This window comes from Pyxicephalus adspersus, chromosome 12 (genome assembly GCF_032062135.1).
Source record: "Pyxicephalus adspersus chromosome 12, UCB_Pads_2.0, whole genome shotgun sequence".
Lineage (NCBI taxonomy): Eukaryota > Metazoa > Chordata > Amphibia > Anura > Pyxicephalidae > Pyxicephalus > Pyxicephalus adspersus.
In genome coordinates this window covers 41,305,055-41,327,757 of record NC_092869.1, presented here as the reverse complement: position 1 = coordinate 41,327,757, position 22,703 = coordinate 41,305,055, and the positions used below count along the sequence as shown (strand labels likewise).

Genomic DNA, 22,703 nt, shown 5'->3' with positions numbered 1-22,703 from the left:
ATAAATTATAAGAGGAACTTGTGATTCTACAGTAAGACACAACAACAAATTTATATTACAGATGGTGCTGGTATTTGCAAGAGATAATGATACATTTTTTACAGATACAAATGTATCATTTGTAAGAGGTACTTATATTACAATGTTACGAGGTTCTCCTGTGCTGGGTATCTTCTCAATGATTGCTGTGGCTGCATTCATTGAGAAGAGTGTGTGATCCCCGGGGCACTAGAGGTTAAATAACCTCTAGTGCCAGGGTATTGCAGAGGATTTACAGGGCTCCATGATGCAGCCCTGGAAATCCTCCTGTTCGGAGAGAGCTCAACCTCTCGGCGAATCAGAAGGCTTTTCTTGCTTGCATTTTCGGTAAGCGAGAAAGGCCTGATCCCTAGAACTAATATGTAATGTAAGGTGCTAGGACCAATTGTAAGTAAGGCAGAGTGCAGGGATGAGTAGTATACAAAGCAGTGTGCGGGTGTCAGTAGTATTTAATGCAGTGTGCAGGTGTCAATAGTATGTACTGCAGGATCATGGATCAGTAGTATGTAAAGCAGAGTGCAGGGACGAGTAGTATGCAATGCACGGCATATGGGTTAGTAGTGTGTAATGCAGTCTGTGGGTGTTAGCAGTATGTACTGCAAGATATAGGGATTAGTAGTATGCAACGCAATGTGCAAGTGTCAGTAATTTGTACTGCAGGGTACATGGGTCAGTAGTATGTCATGCAGTGTGCAGGGGACTGTAGTATGTAGTGAAGGGTGCATGGGTCAGTAATATGTAATATAGTGTTTAGGGGTCAAAAGTATTTAATTCAGAGTGCAGGGATGAGTAATATTTCATACAGAGTATAGGTATTAGTAATATGCAATTCCCTGTGCAGGCTTCAATAATATGCACTGCAGGATGCATGGGTCATTAGTACGTAATACAATGTGCAAACACTGACACTGTTCAGTTAATAAATTAAAAAATAACCTAAGAACTTTTAATAGTAAAAGATACAGAGCTATATGTAAAAGTGACATCAAAACTACATCAAGGCAAACAATGGTATGGCAACTAAAAATTTGTGTTCACTGTAACTATATCATACTTTTTGGTAGAGTGTTATATTGATTTAAAAATAAGAAACTCGCCTGACATAAGTTTATCTTCTGTAGATTTTATGGATCCGGATTGTTTATTAGAGCTGTCATCATATTCCTTCTTTTTCAGTTTCATGCTAGTTAGCAGTATGTTGACCAGAGAATCCGATGCCTGAGGCAACGCCTTTTTATGTTCTAAATTCCCATCTTCGCCATGCTCTTGTTTCCTATGATATCTTTTACTAAATCGAACACTTATTCCACCAAAGGGCACCTTTTTGTCTACTTGACCAAGACCAGATGGTGACTCCTCTGTCTCGTTTTCTGCTTTCGGGACTATCTCCATGTCCTAAACTTCTCTACCTATAAGACAAAAAATGAATTTGATGCAGTACTTGTAACTTCCTTACATGTACTTCTTAAGAATTGCATAAGACATTAAGGCTCTTCAGGATGGCCCAGATTCCAAGCATTCTAATATAATGCTATGCTAATGTTACATCCTATGAATTACAGAGATATTTCATTGCCTCTTGTAGTAAAGCAAATGTTTTCGGCACATGCACCAGATTAACTCATGGATAGGAATGTTTTGTTGTGTTGCTATTCTGTTCATGTCCATTGAATTGTCATTGTTGTTTATTGATCTTAGCTTCATGTCGAGTTGTACTATTGACTGTTTATTTTTCTTACTGTTAAGAAGTTTGTACATACAGACCTAATATTAATATTTGAGGGTCACAAATTTTTGAGGGGCACAGTTTTTGCATGGAAAACATCAACCTTTGTTATTTCTGGGCTTTGTATATCTTTGTGCAAATAGTTTTGTGCATGCATTAGACCAGGGGTCAGCAAACTCCAGCCTTTAGGCCAGATATGGCCTGGCCAGTAGTTCATTCCGGCCTAACACCCCCTGGCCAATCTGGATCAGGTGCCACCTCGTTAGTGTTGCTCCCCTATTTATTGCGGCCGGCATTGATACTTCTGCCGCTGCGGTAAATAGGGAAAGCTCCCTGAAGGTAAATCACTCTCCTCCGCAATGCATATGTTACATGCTGATGATTAAAGATCAAGCTCTAAATTAACAGGGTTTGAATGGGTCCTCTGCAAAGAGACCACTGCTTTCAACAAAGAGCAAGGATCTAACTCTGCAGCTTGCTGTCACAAGACTTTTCCACTCAAGACCCTAAAACTGTGATAATAGATAATTTCAGTCTACATAATGACTTAAAAAAAATAACCTTTTTGATTATCAATTTAAATAAATGTTGACTTACTGTGTACAGTAAGAAAGTTAGACCAATTAGAAAAAAGTGATGTATCATTTATTGGTCCACAAGGAACATTCCAATCAAAAAGGCAGTTTGGATGCTCTATAGGTGGAAAGAAATATATAGGAAGTACAAGATTATCAAATGGGATCTAAGTCAAAAGGCTGAAATTATGAAGGGGAGTGACAATATCTTACTTGGGTGCCAGTTGTAGTGTGTAGTTGTTGCTGAAAAGTTGGTTTAGTTTAATTACCTTTATAAAATGAAGGTTTCTTTTGAAGTAAAGTTTCTTTTGCACTTAAAGCAAAAGTGTTTATCCTATTATACTTTTTTTTGTTATCAGTATAATGTATTTGAAGCTGTGTAAGGGAACGGTTTAGACGTCCTGTATATTGATATGTGGGAACTGTAACTGCTTCTGGACTGAATGAATTACCATGAAGATACATTGGGGGTGAATAACACCCACGTGAGCATCTTTTTCAGCTGCCGTTCCTATGTGCATTCTAATAGTAAATCAGCCCCAAATGTGAGCAGCCTCATGGTCAAGAGTTAAAGCCATTTGACATACAGACATTTTATTGGATGGGGATTTCAAGTCATTGGGGAAATAGGGACTTGCTGCTTCCATCTATGCAAGGTCTTTGGGCAACCAAGGTGGGGATGCCAAAAAACTCAAGACATAGGTTGCAAACACAGGTAGCTCAGTGACAGCCCCGGACTGGGCACCTGGAGCCCACCAGAAAAAGTGAGAAAAAGGGCCCACCAAAACACATGGGTTACTTGCCACATTGTCTAATTTATTTGTAAGGCAGCAAGGGCCAGGGGTCCACCCAAGGTAACAAAAAAAAAACTAATTTTGTTGCATATGACTGGGCCAGTCCAGTCCATCCCTGCCCACATTTATCCCATCATATTCTATATTCTCTCATGTAGGTAACACAAAGAGATGGCTCAGTGACAAACCCAGTTGCTCCATTTTAATCTATACATAAAGAACTCCGAGCCCCACACTTGCCCCCCTATCATGTCTAGGGGATGCAAATGACAGACGGATACAGACAGTGACACAGGAGGAGGAGAGGACCCTGCCCCGAAGAGCTTACAATCTAAGAGGAGGGGGAAGTAACAGATAATAGGAGGAGAGATATGGAATGGTGGGACAATTTTAAAACACGGAAGAAGATGGTTAGGCAATGCAGTTGCTGCAGAAGAATATTAAGACCTTAAAAGGTAATTTAATGAAAATAATTAAAATTTAATTTTTTAAATATATTTTTATTGTCAAATAGAAAAAAACATACAATAACGTACAAATTTCATCCAAAATATAGTGCAAAAATGTAATAACACAGTTACAGAAACATAAAAATATATATTTGGTATTATTAAATTATTATTAAACAGGATTTATATAGCGCCAACATATTAGGCAGCGCTGTACATTAAATAGGGATTGCAAATGACAGTCTAATACAGACAGACTAATAAAGAGCTTACAATCTAGTAGGTAATTTTCACTGGTAAACAGTAACTTCTTCTGCCACTCAATGTTCCGTAAGAAAACTGAATAGGCTTTTTAAAAAGTAGTTAAAGGTTTGCTTAAATAAAAAATCCACTGTGCTAAATGCAAACTACAGATCATGCAAAGCTTAGATCACATTTATTAGGCTACGCATATTTTTCTAATGCATTATAAATAAAGAATACCATGTGTGTTGTGTATTGCAGGCGGTTGCTGGGGGTCAGTTACAAGAATTCTAGCATTTATTGTATAGCATCTGTACTGATTCTCCAGCTAACATGAACCCTCCCTCTTACTGACACTTCCTGCTTGGAGAGATTTACATTCCAGCTTCATGCAAACATTGGAACTGGTGAGGAGGTGATCACGGCCATGACACTATGGGGCCTTATCTCCTGGGCTTCCCTGATTGTTCTGGGGCTCCTTGTGTTCTTCTTCTTCCTATACTGTGCCTATATACATTATATCCACCTGAAATATGACCATATCCCCGGGCCCCCCAGAGACAGGTGAGCAACTATTACTTAGCATTGCATTATGTACAAGGAACAGAAATGTAACAAATGTGCAACTTTGTATCAATCCATATATATATATATATATACAGAACAATATAATGTGCTAACTCCTTCAGTGACTACAGTAACTGTTTTAAACCATTGATAATTTGCCATAGCTTCCTACTTATTGTATATTAAGCTCCCCTGAATCTTAGGTCTAGTACAAACAAATAACAAATACAAACGATTGATTTTTATTATTATTATGACACACTGTATTTATATAGCGCCATCATATTACGCAGCGCTGTACAAAGCCCATAGTCATGTCACTAACTGTCCCTAGGAGCTCACAATCTAATGTCCCTAACATAGTCATATGTCATTATTACAGTCTAAGGGCAATTTTTTTTGGGTAAAAGCCAATTAACCTAACAGCATGTGGGAGGAAACCGGAGTACCCGGAGGAAACCACGCAGACACGGGGAGAACCTGCAAACTCCATGCAGATAGAGCCCTAGCCGAGATTCAAACCTGGGACCTAAATTCAAGCTCCTGCGCTTTGCCTTCAAATCCCTCCACAGTTCTTGTCCCAGCCGCTCTCTTTGCTCCTCCAATGACCTACTAATGACTTCCTCACTCATAACCTCCTCACACGCACATCTCCGAGACTTTTCTAGAGCTGCCCCAACTCTCTGGATTGGTCTTCCTCGTCCTATTCGGCTTGCTCCTACTTTCTGCTCATTTGAAAGAGCATTCAAAACTTTTTCACTTGTTTCACACTTTTCTACCTATTTTCTGTCTTTTGAAACCATTACTACTTCCCACCACTACATATCTCCCCTCCTATTGTGTGATACCTCCTAGATTGTAAGCTCTTCAGGGCAGGGTCCTCCCCTCCTCCTGTGTCACTGTCTGTATTAGTCTGTCATTTGCAACCACTATTTGATGTACAGCACGGCGTAATATGTTGGCGCTATATAAATCCTGTTTATTAATAATAAAAAAAATATTATTAGTGCTGCAAAGGCCAGAGTGCTAACCTCTGAGCCCTTGTGCTGCCAAATCTGCAGCAGCTGACTGATTGCATGCAGTCGATTTTTGGGATGGACATTAATAAAATACATGTACTGTGCATATGAATGATCCTTCCATTGTATATTATACACCTGTGTGCAAATTTTGGAATCTCCAACCGAAGAATGAAATTGCCAGTGGATTTGCTGTGTGTACTAACCATTGGATTGTAAGCTCTGTTGGACAGGGTTCTCTTCTCTGCCCATGACAAGTTTGTAATGTTTGCAGGTTTCTTTATCTGCAGCCCCTATTTATTGTACATTAATGTGTAATATGTTAGTGTTTTATAAATAAAAGATAAGATTAATAGGAACACATAACCTAAACCCGAAAATAATCAAACATGCAACTTTGTATCAGTCCTTATTGCATCAATATTTTTTAAACAGCGCATTGTTTGTAAACCTTTGCATTCATTGTTTTATAACATGTAGCTGGCAGTAAACCCACACATGCGTGGTCCGGATTCTGTGCATTTAGTGGTCCATAGGCCCGAAAAGGTCAGCGACCACTGCTTTAAAGGATACACCTTCATCAGAGAAGCTGGGTGATCCAGCAAACTTGGAATAGATCTGGTTCAGGATTAAAAACATTTGCTAGCAAATTGCAAATGACTTTGAATAAATCCATTCCAGGTTTGCTGGATCACCCAGCTTCACTGATGAATGTGTATCCTCTCCAGCTTTGGAGAGCTTTATTAAATCAGACCCTATGATGGAGGAGGGAGATAGCAGCTATATTTTTTCTTCTGTTGATAAAGTTTTAAATCCTCCAACCAGGACAGTATAGGAATGCTAAATATTTATTACGAATTGTCTTTTGTATGTGGGCCCTATGCTGGGTATCAACAGGACAAGAGGGCATAGATATGGGAGCATGGGATAAAGTTAGATAAAGAAAATTTAAATCATCCCGTGAAAAAAATAATGGACCGACCTAATTACTAAGAAACAGACATTAAAAAAGATGCTTGCCTTGTATGTGTATGATAAGTTCATTGAACCAATTCTACGCTCATACAGGTTAGCATCTCTTTCAGCTGCTGTTCCTACATGTATTCTAATAGAAAATCAACCCCAATGAGAGCAGCTCCTTGATCAAGACACAAAGTCATTTATTAGAAAAAGATCTGGGGAAATGGGAACTTGCTGGTTTTATTGATGCAGGGTCAGAACAAGGTACTCATTCACCTGGTGGGATGCCAAAAAAAAGATAATCCGAACTCAGGTTGCAAACTCATCTCATTCCAGGTTGGACTGGGAATTGGTAGGGGATGGGACTGGTCTGGCACACCAGAAAAAGTGAGAAGGAGGGCCTACCAGAACACATAGGTTACCTGGTGCAGTTGACAATTGAAGATCCGGCCACTGATAATCCGGATCCTTCAGTTTTTCAGCATGAATTTGGATAACATTTTCAGTACAGGGACTGTAGTACACTGTTTGGCCACTTATGTTTTGATGGCGCTGTTCTGCAGAAACAGCTGTTACACTAAATACACGCTGAGCCATCCCTGCTGCCTGCTCCCTGGAACTGTGCCAGATGTCCGCGAGTGCTGCGAGAGGAAGGGTGGCCTGTGTGTGGAGGTATATAACTTTCAAAAATCTGGAATATAGAAAATCTGGCGCACCTCAGGTATAGAGGTGGCTGGATTTTTGAATGTCAACTGTACAGTCCTTTTTTTTATGTATGGCAGCAAATGCCAGGGGCACACCCAAAGGAAAAACTAATTTTGGGGCATATGACAGAGTTTTTTTCCATTTCTACTGAGGGCCAGTCTAACCTTGCCCAAATTTACCCCCATCATGTCGCCTCATGTAGGTGCCACACATAATGTGCTTTACCTGTGCATGAAATGAGTCAAACAGGTATCAACAAGACAAGATGACATAGACATGGGAGCATGGAATAGGATTAGATAAAGAAAATTTAAATCACCCCCCTAGACAAAAATAACAATTTACCCCTTACAGTATTGGGCTCACCCTATTGCAAGAGAAAGTTTTTCTTCTTTAATTATTCTATTTATTGTACAGATATGCACTCCTAGATTGTAAGCTCTTCGGGGCAGGGTCCTCTCCTCCTCCTGTGTCACTGTCTTATTCATCTGTCATTTGCAACTCCTATTTAATGTACAGCGCTGCGTAATTTGTTGGTGCTATATAAATCCTGTTTATTAATATTAATATATACTAATAATAATAATATATTTTATAAATATATATATATATATATATAATATATAATATAGTAATAATATCAGTAATAATTAGTTGTTATTTATTGATCTTTAAATGCATTGACTTACATTTTTATTTATTACAAATACATTTTATATCATGTATTATGTATTTATATCATGTATTATCTTTTTCAGCTTTCTTTTGGGACATACCCCCACAATGCTGAAAGCTGTGAAGGAAAACCTAGTACATGAGCAATTTTTACAATGGTAAGTTTGTTATATCTACTAATACAGTATTGATACATCTGTACAGCGCTGTGTAATATATTGGCGCTATATAAATACTGTTTATTAATTTTTATAAAAATGTATTGGTATAGCTTTACTATACAACAATGTAATTATCTCTAAAATTTAAACGTAACACAGGCAACATTTTTATTTTTTTTTATTTTGTTTTTCAGGTCACAGACTTATGGGCCCGTTGTCTGTATTTATGCTTTACATAGGATTATAATATTAGTCACCAGTCCCAATGCTGTGAAGGTAAATTAATTTGTACTATACTGTAAAATTGCAATATATAATTTAATACTTTTGGAATCTTATTTGTTTAATAAAAATATATTTATCTACATTTCAGGAAGTTCTGATGTCACCCAAATTCACAAAGGACTTGATCTACAAGAAAGCATTCAATCTTTTCGGTGTGAGGTCAGTACTGACTTATCATATGCAATGTTCCTTTATTTCTCTGCAAATGGGCAGTTTTCTTATTTTTGTTGAAATGGTCTGGACCTTTGTTCTTGCTCATTATATCTGTAACTGTGGACCATTGCTGTTCTCCTGGCCATGCCAAGACTATGGACACAAAAGGGTTAGGGACTGGTAATAGGTTAGTTCTGCAAGGAAATTGAGGCAGTGGCTTTTTTATGATAGAAACACATCTTCCACTGTATATATGTTTAGTGCGGCAGGAGAGTCACATTACCAGGAGTCCTTAAAATGAGCCTATTATTATTATTATTATTATTATAATACAGTATTTATATAGCGCCGACATATTACGCAGCGTTGTACAAAGGCCATAGTCATGTTACTAGCTGTCAAAGGGGCTTACAATCTAATGTCCCTACCATAGTCTTTTGTCTCTAATACAGTCTAAGCCAGTTAACCTAACTGCAAACTTTGTGAACACTAGCAGGAAGATACCGACCTTAGATGACGCTGGAACAAAGATGGATCAGTCCTGCTAGGGGGAAAAACTTATGAAAGCATCGTTGGAGGTGCATTGTTCTCTTAGTGAGAGGCAGAGAATACCTGGGTGTGTTACATTTAAACATTAATAATATGGGTCTGATGTATTAAAGCTCTCCAAGGCTGGAAAGGATACACTTTTATCAGTGAAGCTGGGTGATCCAGCAAACTTGGAGTGGTTTTGCGAAAAGTCATTAGCTTTTTGTTAGCAAATGTTTTCAATCTTGGACCAGATCTTTTCCAGGTTTCCTAGATCACCCAAATTCACTGATGATAGTGTAGCGTTTTTTTTCAATGGGGTGTCTAGCCTGAGCAATGAACCAGCTAAAGAAAAGTTGTAAGCAACTCATCCAAAGGTATTTATTGATTTGTCTTATAGGTTTTTAGGAAATGGCCTGGTGACAGATTGCGATTATGATCATTGGCACAAACAGAGAAGGGTGATGGATCCCGCCTTTAGCAGAACGTAAGTTAAAGCAGAAATATAAATACATTTTTAATGCATGTGTATTCCTACATTATTATTTATATAATTTGTGTATTCTTGTGTGTACCAGTACAATTTAAAATAACTCCTTCCTCTATGGAAGGGTTTCCTGTTATGCAGACCAGTTATTCCTGTTCACTGGTTCTGCAGGGTGACTGGTCTTGCATCTGCCCCCCTCCTCCTGTTTCCTGAAGGCAACCCGCTGGGTCAGCGCAAGAGCTTTGTATTTGTTACAGGCTATGTGCAGCACAATGGTAATGTCACTGCTACTATTAGGCAAAATCTTTGCTCAAAAAAGCATTTGTGCTATGTTAAAGACACTGAAAGAATCTTCAGCCACTTTCATTACACCTACAGGCATACTTGCAACTAGTGTTGGTTGAATATCTTACTATCTCATGACAGCTATTCAATAGGGGGATATTGTTCAGGTGATCAAATGCCGAATTCGAACACTATTAAAGTCAATGGTGGGAAAATTCAGGGTTTTTTTCGGGACTGTGAAGAACTGCAAGAGCAATCAGGGGAGCAGAGCTGACAGCTCCACTCCCCTGATTGCTCTTGCAGTCCTTTACTAGTTGTATGTGTTCTTGGATAGAGTTTCTCTATCCAAGAACACAGGAGTCCTGTGTTCCTTGATAGAGAAACTCTATCCAGGAATTGGGATAGTGCTTCCTGATTGGACGAGGAAAGCTTTCCTCAGCCAATCAGAGAGCACTAGAGGTTTTGAATGGGAAGACTTGTCCACGACCGCAGCCGTATTCATTGAAAAATCCCCGGCACTAGAGGTTTTTTCACCTCTAGTGCCATGGATCACACACTGTTCTTGATAAATGCGACCACCGCCACATTGATTGAAAGATCCCCGGCACTAGAGGTTAATTAACCTCTAGTGCCACAGATCACACACTGTTCTCAATGAATGCGACCGTAGCCACATTCATTGAGAAAATCCCCGGGGCACTAGAGGCTAAATGGGGACAAGTCTCCCCATTCAAAACCTCTAGTGCTCTGTGATTGGCTGGGGAAAGGAAAATCCTGATGGCGCTTGAGCTGTCATCAGGGTTTACCTTTCCTCAGCCAATCACGGAGCACTAGAGGTGATGAATGGGGAAACTTGTCTCCATTTAACCTCTAGTGCCCGGGGATCCCACACTGACAGGAGGATTCCCATGGCTGTGCAGCCGTGGGAATCATCCTGTCATTGTGGATTAACCTGGCAAAAAATAAAAGTTAGTTACACTAATCACACACATTCAATAAATTACTTTAGCATTATTTTTTTTAACACATTTTTACACATGAATTTACGTAGTTGAATTCCATGTTTTTCGGGTCCAGTCTATCCGAATTCGAACAGCCATATTCGACGCGAATAGAAGGACGACACAAATTCAAACACCAACACTACTTGCAACATTATATCCAATGCCTGTAACTAAATAATCGCAATGATGATGATGGAGGCATCAGAAACTCTGGATGGAGAATTTCTAGCTCTGCATGCAGATAGGTTAATTGGCTTCCCCCAAAATAGATCTTAGATTGTGTTAAAGACATATGACTATGGTAGGGATATTAGATTGTGAGCTCCTTTGAGGGACAGCAAGTGACATGACTATAGACTTTGTACAGCGCTGTGTAATATGTTGGCACTATATAAATACTATGTAATAATTATAATAATAATAATATGTCTGTTTGCAGTCTTCTGAAGAATGTACATGAATTTGCTCATTCACAGTTTACATTCCCAGCATATCTTAGTGCTGGGGTGAAATCTCGTGCACATGTTGCAGAAGTTACATCAATGGCCAATTAAAATGCTGAAGACCAGAATCCAGAAAATGACCATATAATATACATTTTACAAAATATTTTGGTAACTATTTAGGACTACTGGAAAATTACATCTTTGTCTTTGCAGGTATCTTATGGGATTATTGGGGACTTTTAATGAAAAAGCAGAAGAGCTGATGGAGAAATTAACAGAGAAAGCAGATGGGAAAACAGAGTTTTCAATGCATGAAATTATGAATAAAGTAACACTGGATGTGATTGCAAAGGTAACTGGAAGTCAGAACCCTGGCTAAGGACAGCATTTGTGCATTTTTTGTCACAGTTTTGTGAAACTTTATGGCTTTGTAGTATAAGCAAGGTAACAAAATTTTTGCAGATCTGCAGACCCCATGCCATTGCTCTACCTCCTAACTGCTGACTGGACATCATCATACTGCTGAACTAATAAACAATAATATTTAATGTACGAGGGGGTGCTGAGAAGTTCCCGGCTTTGCCCCCTTTCAGATTAAATAGAAAAATGAGTGTGGGGTCATATGACAACCTAATATCTTAGTATGTAACTGTGCAAATATCAGGTCTTTGCGATTCTTAAAACTGTTTTTTCTTTTAGTGAGAAGCTGTGATGGCAGAGGCACAAGCAAGTTTCGCGTCGTTGGAGTTACGGGCCGTCATGAAGTTTTTGTTTCCCCGGGGAAAGTCAGCAAAAGACATTCACACTGAGATGTCACAAACACTGGGGGAGAAGTGTCCTTCCTACAGCACTGTCAGAACCTGGATATCTCGTTTCAAGACCGGGCATTTCACCATTGAAGATGAGCCCCGCAGTGGGCGCCGCTCAACTTCAACTGACCAGACAACCTGCGATGCTGTCCATGAGCCGATTATTGAGGACCAGCGAATATCTGCAAAAAAGATAGCTCAGGTACTTGACATCTTACGGGAGCATGTTGGGTTTGTTATCACCACTATCTTAGACATGCGCAAGCTTTCAGAGAAGTGGGTGCCAAAATGTTTGAACGGTGATCAGAAGAAGGAACGAGTTGAAGCATCCAAAGCCGTTTTGGCCCATTTTGAAGCTGCACAGGACTTTTTGGCTATGTTAGTGACTGAGGATGAAACCTGGCTCCACATCTATGATCCTGAAACCAAGGAACAGTCAAAGGAATGGTGCCACAGCCGGTCCCCACGGCCGAAGAAGTTCGGAACCCAGAAATCGGCCAAAAAAGTCATGGCATCCATTTTCTGGGGCAAAGATGGTATTCTGTTGGTGGACTACCTATCTCAGGGCTCTAGTATCACCGGAATATTTATGCTAACCTCCTGGACCAGAGACAATTAGGATGAAACGCCATGGAAAGTTGACCAAAGGGGTATTTTTTTTGCAGGACATGTCCAACGTTGTGGCTGCCAAATTGAACACCCTGGGTTTCTAATTGGTCCACCACCCCCCCTACTCACCTGACCTGGCCCCTTTGGACTATTATCTTTTACGGAATTTGAAGAAACACCCGAAGGGGCAACGTTTTAAGGACGTTTCTGATGTCAAAGATGCTGCTAATAGCTAGTTTGCAGCGCAAACAAAGGACTTTTATTTGAACGGTCTAGAAAAGCTGCAACTACGCTGTACCAAGTGCATCAGTCCCAGGGGGGAATATGTGGAATAAATGTTTTATTTCATAACTCTGGCTCTCTTCTTTCTGGGCAAAGCCAGAAACTTCTCAGCACCCCCTTGTATGTGTCTAGCGTTTTTCCTCAAATTTTACATGAGAAAAAAAAATGTCCATTCTTCATGCTTATTCTCAATCTGTTACTGGTAGTTTGATGAAGCAGGATCAGGATGACATTTCTCTTGAACCTGTAGCTTAAAACATAAGTCAGCAAAGACAGATCCTGTATTTCTTGTCATATGTAATGATATAAAAGAAATTCCTAAATAACTAAACAACATCATTATGATAAAATCTATGGTATTGTAATATAAAGTGTTTCATTAGAAGCAGACGTGAGCCGATGCCACTAAATCTATTATTAATAATCTTTCATCTATCTCTCCATCATTCTAGTAAGATTCCATTTTTATTTTCATAAAAAATGTTGTACCCAGAAAGTAAAGTACAGTAGCTGGTAACACAGGCCAAGCATTCAGGTGCACTTGAATACAAAAATGGTGCAAGTATGCTCTTCCAATAATAATAAGTATAATGTATCTTTTGCAGATTGCCTTTGGAATGGATCTGAATTCTCTGCATGATGATCAGACCCCATTCCCGCAAGCCATTTCTATGGTTATGAAAGGTGTGGGAGAAAGCCGAAATCCTTTTATTGAGGTTGGTGTGTTCAGTGTGCTGGTTGGAATTCTGATCTTGGGTGATATGGTATAACTCTCCAGCATTTCCCCAACAACATATCCAACAATTTTAACTTTTTTTATTATTTCCCATATAGTACACCCCAGGAAAACGAGAATTTGTCAGGGCCGTCCGGGACAGCACACGGCTCCTCCGCCAGGCAGGCAAAGATTGCATAGAGAAGAGACAGAAGGCCATGCAAGATGGAGAGGAGATACCAATGGACATATTATCACAGATTCTCAAAGGCTCATGTAAGTCAGGAGTTTGAACTTACCAATAATATATATCTCATAAAATCATCCTTATGCCAACGATCACTCTCAAAGAACATCTTACTCCCATAAAAGCAGCTTTATGGCCATCTAGATGACAAAGGTAATGTAGAAAGTATGCAAGGTTTCAGATTTATTATTATTATTTTTAATAAACTTGATCTATATAGCACCAACATATTACACAGTGCTGTACATTAAATAGGGGTTGCAAATGACAGACAGATACAGACAGTGACACAGGAGGAGGAGAGGACCCTGTCCCGAAGAGCTTACAATCTAGGAGGTTTCCAATCAGGTAAGAAGCAGATTTGAGCATGTTCATATCACACTGTACATTATTTGTACAGTAATTCAATGTAGCTGTGTCTTTTGGTGTGTTACCATTCCTAGTTACAGATGTGTTTATCCCAATACACATCAACAGTGTTAGCGTTACATATCTGTATGGTTTTTATTATTATCATTTTGAATGAATGTATACACTTTGGTATTAGTACTAAATAAAAACTAATTAGGAATGACAGCTGATAAAAATCAGTGTTCCTAATATACCTTTAAAATTGATATACAGAGAAAAAATACATTGGGCTCTATTTTTTAAGCAGGAGATCTGACATTCCCTAATGAGAATCAATTACTGCTATTGAAACACATGGACCTGGAAGGAAATTTCAGATCCTGATTTATAAATGGGGTCCAGTGAGTTATATGTTCCACCTGGAGAATGTTCCCACAGGCTTCCCTGACCTCCCTGGGAGTTTTGATGAAAATTCTATATTTAGGGGCTTTGTAATCAATCTATAAATTTGATGCTTAAAGACATCAAGGATACAATTACAGTGCTGCGAAAAATGTTGGTGCTATATAAATACTATCTAATAATATTAAAGTATGAATACTCAGATTGAATTGGATCAGGGCAAATACACTCAGCCCTTGTATATACTACTCACTGGGAAGAATTAAGTGGTAGCAAGCGTTTTAAAAGCTTGCACCATTATGTTTACACTCTCTTCTGAGAGCAGTTCCAAATCATCTTTCCAATCAGACAAACATATCAATATAATGTAAAGGATTGATGATCTCCTAAAGCTTGTTTTTGTCCCCCCCAGCTTTGGAGAAAACATGTGATATGGAAAGTTTATTGGATAATTTTGTCACCTTCTTCATTGCTGGTAAGTAAAAGATTTACGGTACCAATTTCAGCATTGTAACCAACTCCTCACCTAGTTCAGGTGATTTGACTGTTTATACAAACAAGATTTGTTGTCTTGTTGTAGCAGCCAAATCCCCAAGTCAGTAGGCATATGTATGGGTCAAGTAATGATAATGGCAATGGTTTAGAGCAGCAGTCGCCAACCAGTGATCCGTGAGAATATGTTGGTGGTCCACAGAAAAATTTTGACATTATTTGCAATTTTTATGTTTGATTAATAATAAAACAAAAATAATATTCTAATAAATTCTTTATTCTGAATGACATTTTTCGCCTTTATATTGCACTATATCGCATACTATATTGCACAAACTGTACTAGAGACATAAAAACAAGGGAGGCGCAGCGTGACGTCAGTGAAGTATTAAGTTGTATGAGGAAACCATTGCCGAGCCGTACGTTTCAGTATTGTTTCCAATATTACAACAGTCACCCCGCTCCGCCAATACCGATTCTCATCTGATTGTTTTATTTTATTTGTTTATTTCTCAGATGTTCTTTTAGATAAGTATGACCTTTGCTGTGTTTATTCTTTAACTGTTATATTTAATGGCATCAAATAGTTTGACTTTGATAACTATCATTTCTTGTTTGCTCCTAGATTAGAATGAAAATAACCCATAATGAGTAAGAAAAAGCAAACAAATATTTTGCATTTCTTTAGTAATACCAAGGATAATGCAACTAATGATAATAGTAACAACAGTAATACTTAACAGTGAGCTGATCAATGAATCGGAGACTCCACAGTCCTTGTCAGCACCATTAGGAAGATCATTATTTTACAAATGGATTTATCTTTTTTAAAAAATCATATTAATGGTCTGCGGGATTAAAAATGATGAATTTAGTGGTCCGTGAGCTCCGAAAGGTTGTTGATCTCTGGTTTACAGTAAGTAGAATTCAGGCAGAGTTGTTCTCTTGGATTCCCTCTTATCTTCTGTTTGTAACTTACCTTTACACAGTTGATTTTGATATTGGGAACATATGGTTTTTTCGGTAGCGTGTATTAATGCTAATCATTGCTTTAATATTTTAGGACAGGAGACAACAGCCACCCAGTTATCATTTGCAGTGATGGAACTCGCACGACACCCAGAAATATTAGAAAGGTGAGTCGCTGAGATTAGGAATAATTGAATTCACTTGAGTTTGGTTTTACCAGTTTGGGAAATCTTGATCTAAGTTTGAACACCATATGTAAATCCATAGGGGGTTATGTATTTTACTTTTGGTAGTTTCCATTGCTAATATGTAATCTGGGGTCAAACAAACGGCATGGGAAACCAAATAATATCACTTCATGCGAACATTTAAAAGAGTAGAAAAAAATCATCTCTCTCTACACAAAGTTGTCAGCTCTCCCCAACAATTCTAACACAAAATGGACAATATGGAACTCTATTAAAGAAGGGGCAGGATGATCAATTTCTTAAAATTTTGGGTTTTTATTACTCTGCTAACCAGGCAAAGGCTATGCATTGTATTATAGGTTGTTTCTGTTTTATTCTGGCATAAAGCTTTCACCTAAAAAGTTGTGACTTGCTTCCTGTAGAAGAGGAATTCAATCTCTTTTTACTCCAACAATTCATTTTACTTTTTTTCACAATCTATTCAAAGCTGCAGCAAGTCTGATAAAGCCCATCTTAATTCTCGGCTGGAGGACATCCAATATCATCTATTTTTTTTCCCTCCAACCTGACTATCCATGCCCACCCCTTTTTATAATCTACAAATATGGTGCAGCTCTAATGAAGCTGTTCCCGTGTGTATCAATCTGGGCTGGCTGAACAGAGTACCTGCAACTCCCCAAAGGTTATCCAAACCAAGACAGACTGTTCCAAAAATGCACAAAGTTCACATATTTAGGGAATATATTTATAGAGCTTGCCTCATGATTAGGAGAATCTTTCTTTAACACGGTACTATTGCAAAATTTATCTTGCAGGGTTCAGGAGGAGGTGGACGAGGTGATCGGTTCCAAAAGAGACATCGAATATGAAGACCTGAGCAAACTGAATTATCTGTCCCAGGTGTGTAGGTGATCCAGGCACTCTGCTAAGTGTTTGGTTACATTGTAATAAAATTGGCAAGTACAACTGATAAATACTCATAAAAATAAAAATTTCAATAATTTTATCATGTGTGATCATCAGGGCCTGTTTTTTTGGGTAGGGGCAAATTGGGCATTTGCTCTTCTTCTTGCACCTTCTCCCTAAATAACAACATGATAACATGTCACTTGAGGACCCTTTTCATATTTACGTTCTTCGACTTAAATTTAGGCCAGCCCATAAAAGAAACTTTTGTATATCTACTTTTTGAGCAGCCTTTGTCTTTAAACTCCGCCACATTGCAGATCTCTCACTGATGCACGCATGCGGAGTGAGATTGGCAGAATATTTTATTCATCCTACGTGACCAGATCTGGCATCTGGGTCAGGTGACAAAGGGTGAAGAACCAGGAAGAAGAGGCAAAGATAGCGGTGCCCAGAGCGCTGGCTCTGGGACGAATGCCAGGACGACGCAGGACCAGATGCCGGACACCCCCGAAATGATCGGTCTTCGGTGCGCGATTTAGGGTGTGTTTTTTTTTTTAAATTTCAGTTTAGTTCTTCTTTAAGGGTATTCTGGAGTAGATGCTGCTGCCAATCTACTGACCTTGGCCAGTACCTTGACTTGACTTATATCTTGAATTGACCCTATCTTGACTCGCTTTTTTCCAGCCTCATCGCCATTCCCAAGCGGAAGTCTACTAATCCATGTCAACCCCTGGTGGGGAGAGCCTGGGGGCCACTACCTGGTGATCCCCTTGCAGCAAAGTAGTCCAATGGCCACTAGGGCCACTGGCCCATCACTCCTTGTGGTGTGCACTAGTGAAGACTGGGGGTCACTTAGATTCCGTGCCCTAGGTAGTCCCCTGTCACCAAGGGGAGGCATCCCATAACATATTGAATACCTGCACCCATGCATGTTGTGATTCCTCTTGGTGACCCTGTAACACTAACCGGTGTTTACCTCCATTTCTCAGGTCCTGAAAGAAACTTTGCGTTTATACCCCTCAGTACCTGGCACCTCCCGCTACCTGGATAAGGAAATGGCCATTGAAGGGATTTCTATTCCTTCTAACACCTCTTTAGTGGTAAGTCACTTTTCTGCTTGAACTTTAGCTAAAAGTTTTACATTGCCTAAATATCTCTCGCACCTATTTCCAGTGCAAGAAACATGACATCGTTGGAGCCGCAGCTTGATAAGGTTATTCATGGTTTGTGGCTATCATTTCTGTTCTGCCCTATTTCTTGCAAATAAACTTCTAGTGCTAACACTCTGAAAATGGAATTTTAGTTGATATGCAAGAAACAATGGCACTATATTATAAAAGATTATTACATTTCAGTCCTTACATTTTACAAAGGCTTTATTATATCAGCTTGTACAGTATGTGTATCTTTTGCCATTGAGGTTGGTTTAAGAAATATAGGAATATTTCCCTTAGCTAAGTAAATGAGGGATCCCCAGCTACAAGCAAAAAATGTGTTATTTTAGATTTGGTGTGGGGGGTTAGGGATATTTCACGGCATTCACTAAGCTATGTGTAACTTCCTTACTAGGGAAAAAATAATCCTACGTTTCTCCTTTTTTTTTGCCCCAGCTGTAGTAATGAGATTCAAGTTTGTAGCGGCCATGGGTTTAAGGAGAACCCAATGGATCCTGGGGAACTTATATAAAGATTACCCAAGAGACCATAGTGATAGTGATGACCCCATCAATAAAAGGAAATGGGGCTCAGAGCAGTCATGGTATCAGTGTATGTAAGTTGCTCTAGGGAAACCAAAAAAGGGGCAAATAACAAACTACACAGTGAAAGATTACAGTCCATATTGAAATGTTACATGAATTGCTAGCTCTTTAGGCAATCACCCTTTTGCAACTTTTTATGCTTTAAATGTTTGGCTTTCATTGGCCAATAGCTCCTTTTAGCAGCTGTTGCTTCACAAGCAAACTTTTTTTTTATTTTTCTGAAAGGCCTTTCTTTAAAGAAAGTGAACTTATGTTTCATAGGTGGCATTGAGGAGATTGTATTCTCTTTTGCTTATATATGGGCTGCTCAAAGTGGAAGATTCTTACTTTCTATTTACCCATCATTCTATAGCTGAGCTTTGTTCTTCCATCATCCAATATGGTTCTTCATTTATTATATACACTTTATTCTTTTATTATTTGTAGTTTAATTTCTATGTCTTTGGGAGGATGGAGCAATTTTTTAAAGATCCCCTGACGTTTGATCCAGAGAGATTTGGCCCTGAATCCAAGAGGTAAGGACTCCACTGATAAATATATATATATATGTGTATGTATATGTATGTATGTGTATGTGTGTATATGTACGTTTGTGTGTATATGTATGTGTATGTATGTATGTGTATGTATATGTATGTATGTGTATATGTGTATATGTATGTATGTGTGTATATCTATGTGTGTGTATGTATGTATATGTATGCGTATGTATGTGTGTGTATGTATGTATGTGTATGTATGTATGTGTGTGTGTAAGTATGTATGTATGTACGTACGTACGTACGTACGTGTGTGTGTGTATGTATGTGTGTGTGTGTATGTATGTATGTATGTGTGTGTGTATGTATGTTTATGTATGTATGTATATGTATGTATGTGTAAGTATGTGTGTGTATGTTTGTGTATGTATGTATGTGAATATATATGTACAGTAAGCATTTTCTTGCTACACTTGTATGTGTATGTATATGTATGCATGTGTATGTGTGTGTATGTATGTATTTGTATGTGTGTGTGTAAGTATGTATGTATGTGTATGATGTATGTGTGTGTATGTATGTATGTATGTATGTGTATGTATGTATGTGTGTGAATATATATGTACAGTAAGCATTTTCTTGCTACACTTTAAAATCATTTGGTGTCAGTGATGCTGGATTTTAACATTACTTATTCCATCTAGGCCATACTTCACATACTTTCCATTTTCTCTGGGGCCTCGATCATGCATTGGACAAGCATTTTCTCAGGTAAGAACAGAATAACTTTAAAGTGGACAAAAATGATACTGCAGGATTTATTTTGTTACAATCAATACCAAAGCTTTTTTGGTTCATCTGTATCACAGTTGATTGCAGCGGCCGCCAACCGGCAGTCCATGGACCACTGGTAGTCCATGACAAAATTTTGGTGGTCCCCGGCTCTTTCCCCTAACACAACCTGCCCACTCTCCTATCACAAGCTCAGACTTGCTTGCTAAACATCCTGGGGGGACAGTAGTGCAGGGCTATGGAAGCAACAAGCCCTGCGCTACTGTCCCCCTGTGATGGGACAGTGGGCCCGTTCTGGCATCCTGACATCAATCTGTGAGCTCTGAAAATCGCCCACTGGTATATTGTGCATTGGCCCTGTTTCTGTAATAAAGTGGTAAGCACTGTTGGTGCAGTGAAAACATGCAGCAGTGTTATCACCCTATGGACAGGATAACTTTAAATGGACTTTAAGCAATATACAAATAAAATCTAAAGCTAACACTTTTTAGGCATTTACTGCAATTTTTTTCTTTCCTGCAATGGTATCTGTGGGGGTTACTAGCAGGTTTATGCCGGGTAACACCTGAGTCTATGATGTACCTTGCAACACTAAAAGGGAGCCAAGCAAGGAACCCTAAACCGAATGAGACTTTCTAGTCAAACCTTCATTTTACAAAAGATTTGCAATATATATAAAAAACTGAAAGTCTAACGCCACATTAATCGGCTTTGTTGTTATATAGATGGAGGCGAAAGTGGTCATATCTAAATTACTCCAGAGATTCACATTCGAGTTGGTGGAGGGGCAAAGCTTTGACATAGTGGACGTTGGTACCCTTCGCCCCAAAGACGGAGTCATCTGCAGGCTGAGGCCTCAAGGAAATAAATAAATGCCGCACTTATTGTTCAGTTGTTTGTGATAATAATTGACAAATACATGTGTTTCATTAATATAGCAATAAAGATGATTTACTGACATTTTTTAATAATTGTGCTTGACAAATTTCTTTGCTGCAAAGGAAATAAATAGAATTGTGGTGCCATTGATATCTAAGGTGAAGGCGCTCCGCAGGGGAATCACATTTAGCCAATCTAAAATTAAAATGAAATATATTGCAGCTTTCCAGTCCTTAGATGAAGATGGAAGAATTTTTTAGTATTATAATGGAGATATAGGCTAATGGAAGCCTAAATGGCGAGACTTTTGGTGGCCATTAATGGTGATTTGTGAGTTCCCATTGGAGTCGATTTTAATTGTATTAGAGCTTCACCAACTTTGGATCAGAACTCAGAATTCGAGCTTTAGAGGTTCTAATTCGTCATTACTACAACTGTCATTGACAGGTACGGTAGGCCACCATACAATGACAGCTGCTATCATCCATAATTGAATTGAGAAAGCCATACTATACCTTGAGTGATGGGTATTGTATAGCTCATTAAACAAAATATCAACCCTGACTAAAAAGTTTCCAATCCAGTTGGATGTCTTGACTTATCCATCGGGATTTGATCCAAGGTTGGTCACCTCTAGTTAATAAGTGCACAGTTAGGTAAATGATCAATATATCCTAGAAAAATGATTGTTAGCCATCATTCTAGGCCAACTGAGCCCAACTCTGTCCCAATGTGTTAATGCAAATCATTAGAAAGCCCTTCCAACATGTCAGCCAATGGGATCGCTCCTCGTTGCATACTGTAATAACAGGCAGAGAGACCGGTTGGTATTGTAAAATGCAGGGAGTGTTGCCATTGACTGCTGTCTTTTAGAAAAGATCTAGAAGGATGATCAGGCAAAGAAAGGGCATTCTAGAATAATTCATAATCAATATATTAATCAAAGCCGTAGCTTTAGAAAGATATACATTCAGATCCATATTTTTATCTGATCTGTGGAAAACATCAAACAGTATATAATCACCTTAAATAACACAATAAACACAATGAGATCTGTTAATTAGATTGTAAGCTCTTCTGGGCAGGGTCCTCTACTTCTCCGGTGCCATTGTTTGTATCTGTCTGACATTTGCAACCCTATTTATTGCACAATACTGGCAGCATGATGGCTCAGTGGTTAGCACTCTGGTATTAGGTCATAGGTTCGAATCTCGGCCAGGACATTATCTGCATGGAGTTTGCAGGTTCTCCCGGTGTTTGTGTGGGTTTCCTCCCACATTCCAAAAACATGGAGTTACCATAATTGGCTTCCCCCCAAAATTGACCTTAGACTGTGTTAATGACACATGACTGAGGTAGGGACATTGGATTGTGAGCTCCTTTGAAGGACAGCTAGTGACATGACTATGGACTTTGTGCAGTGCTGTGGAATATGTTGGTGCTATAAAAATACTGTGTAATAATATTACTGCAGAATATGTTGGTGGTTTACAAATACTAAATATTGCATCAATTCAATAAAAGAGAATGTATGTTATTATTATTATTATTATTATTATTATTATTAATATTAATAATATTAATAATAATAATAGTATCAATAAAACAGGATTTATATAGTGCCAACCTATTACACAGCACTGTACATTAAATGTTACAGACCCCTTCTGTGACTTTTAGTGATTAAACTAGTAAAATTATGTTAAGATAAAAATATAAT

At 38.6% G+C, this 22,703-nt stretch overlaps 1 protein-coding gene across 2 annotated transcripts; it reads left to right on the top strand.

The window, feature by feature from the left end:
• The first annotated feature begins 4,222 nt into the window (after nucleotides 1–4,222).
• On the top strand, nucleotides 4,223–21,392 carry LOC140341856 (cholesterol 24-hydroxylase-like). Of its 2 annotated transcripts, XM_072427771.1 has the most exons (15): nucleotides 4,223–4,390; nucleotides 7,836–7,910; nucleotides 8,108–8,189; nucleotides 8,287–8,357; nucleotides 9,280–9,366; nucleotides 11,315–11,453; nucleotides 13,407–13,517; nucleotides 13,636–13,792; nucleotides 14,929–14,991; nucleotides 16,072–16,144; nucleotides 16,981–17,065; nucleotides 18,064–18,174; nucleotides 19,260–19,348; nucleotides 20,017–20,083; nucleotides 20,830–21,392. In XM_072427771.1, the coding sequence occupies exons 1-15, from the start codon at nucleotides 4,254–4,256 to the stop codon at nucleotides 20,974–20,976; spliced, it is 1,494 nt and encodes a 497-aa protein (XP_072283872.1). In that variant the 5' UTR covers nucleotides 4,223–4,253; the 3' UTR covers nucleotides 20,977–21,392. The 2 variants fall into 2 exon arrangements, 1 of the variants encoding a protein (XP_072283872.1); XR_011922954.1 differs by lacking the exons at nucleotides 20,017–20,083; nucleotides 20,830–21,392 and having other exon boundaries at nucleotides 18,064–18,287; nucleotides 19,260–19,309.
• Nucleotides 21,393–22,703: the final 1,311 nt, after the last annotated feature.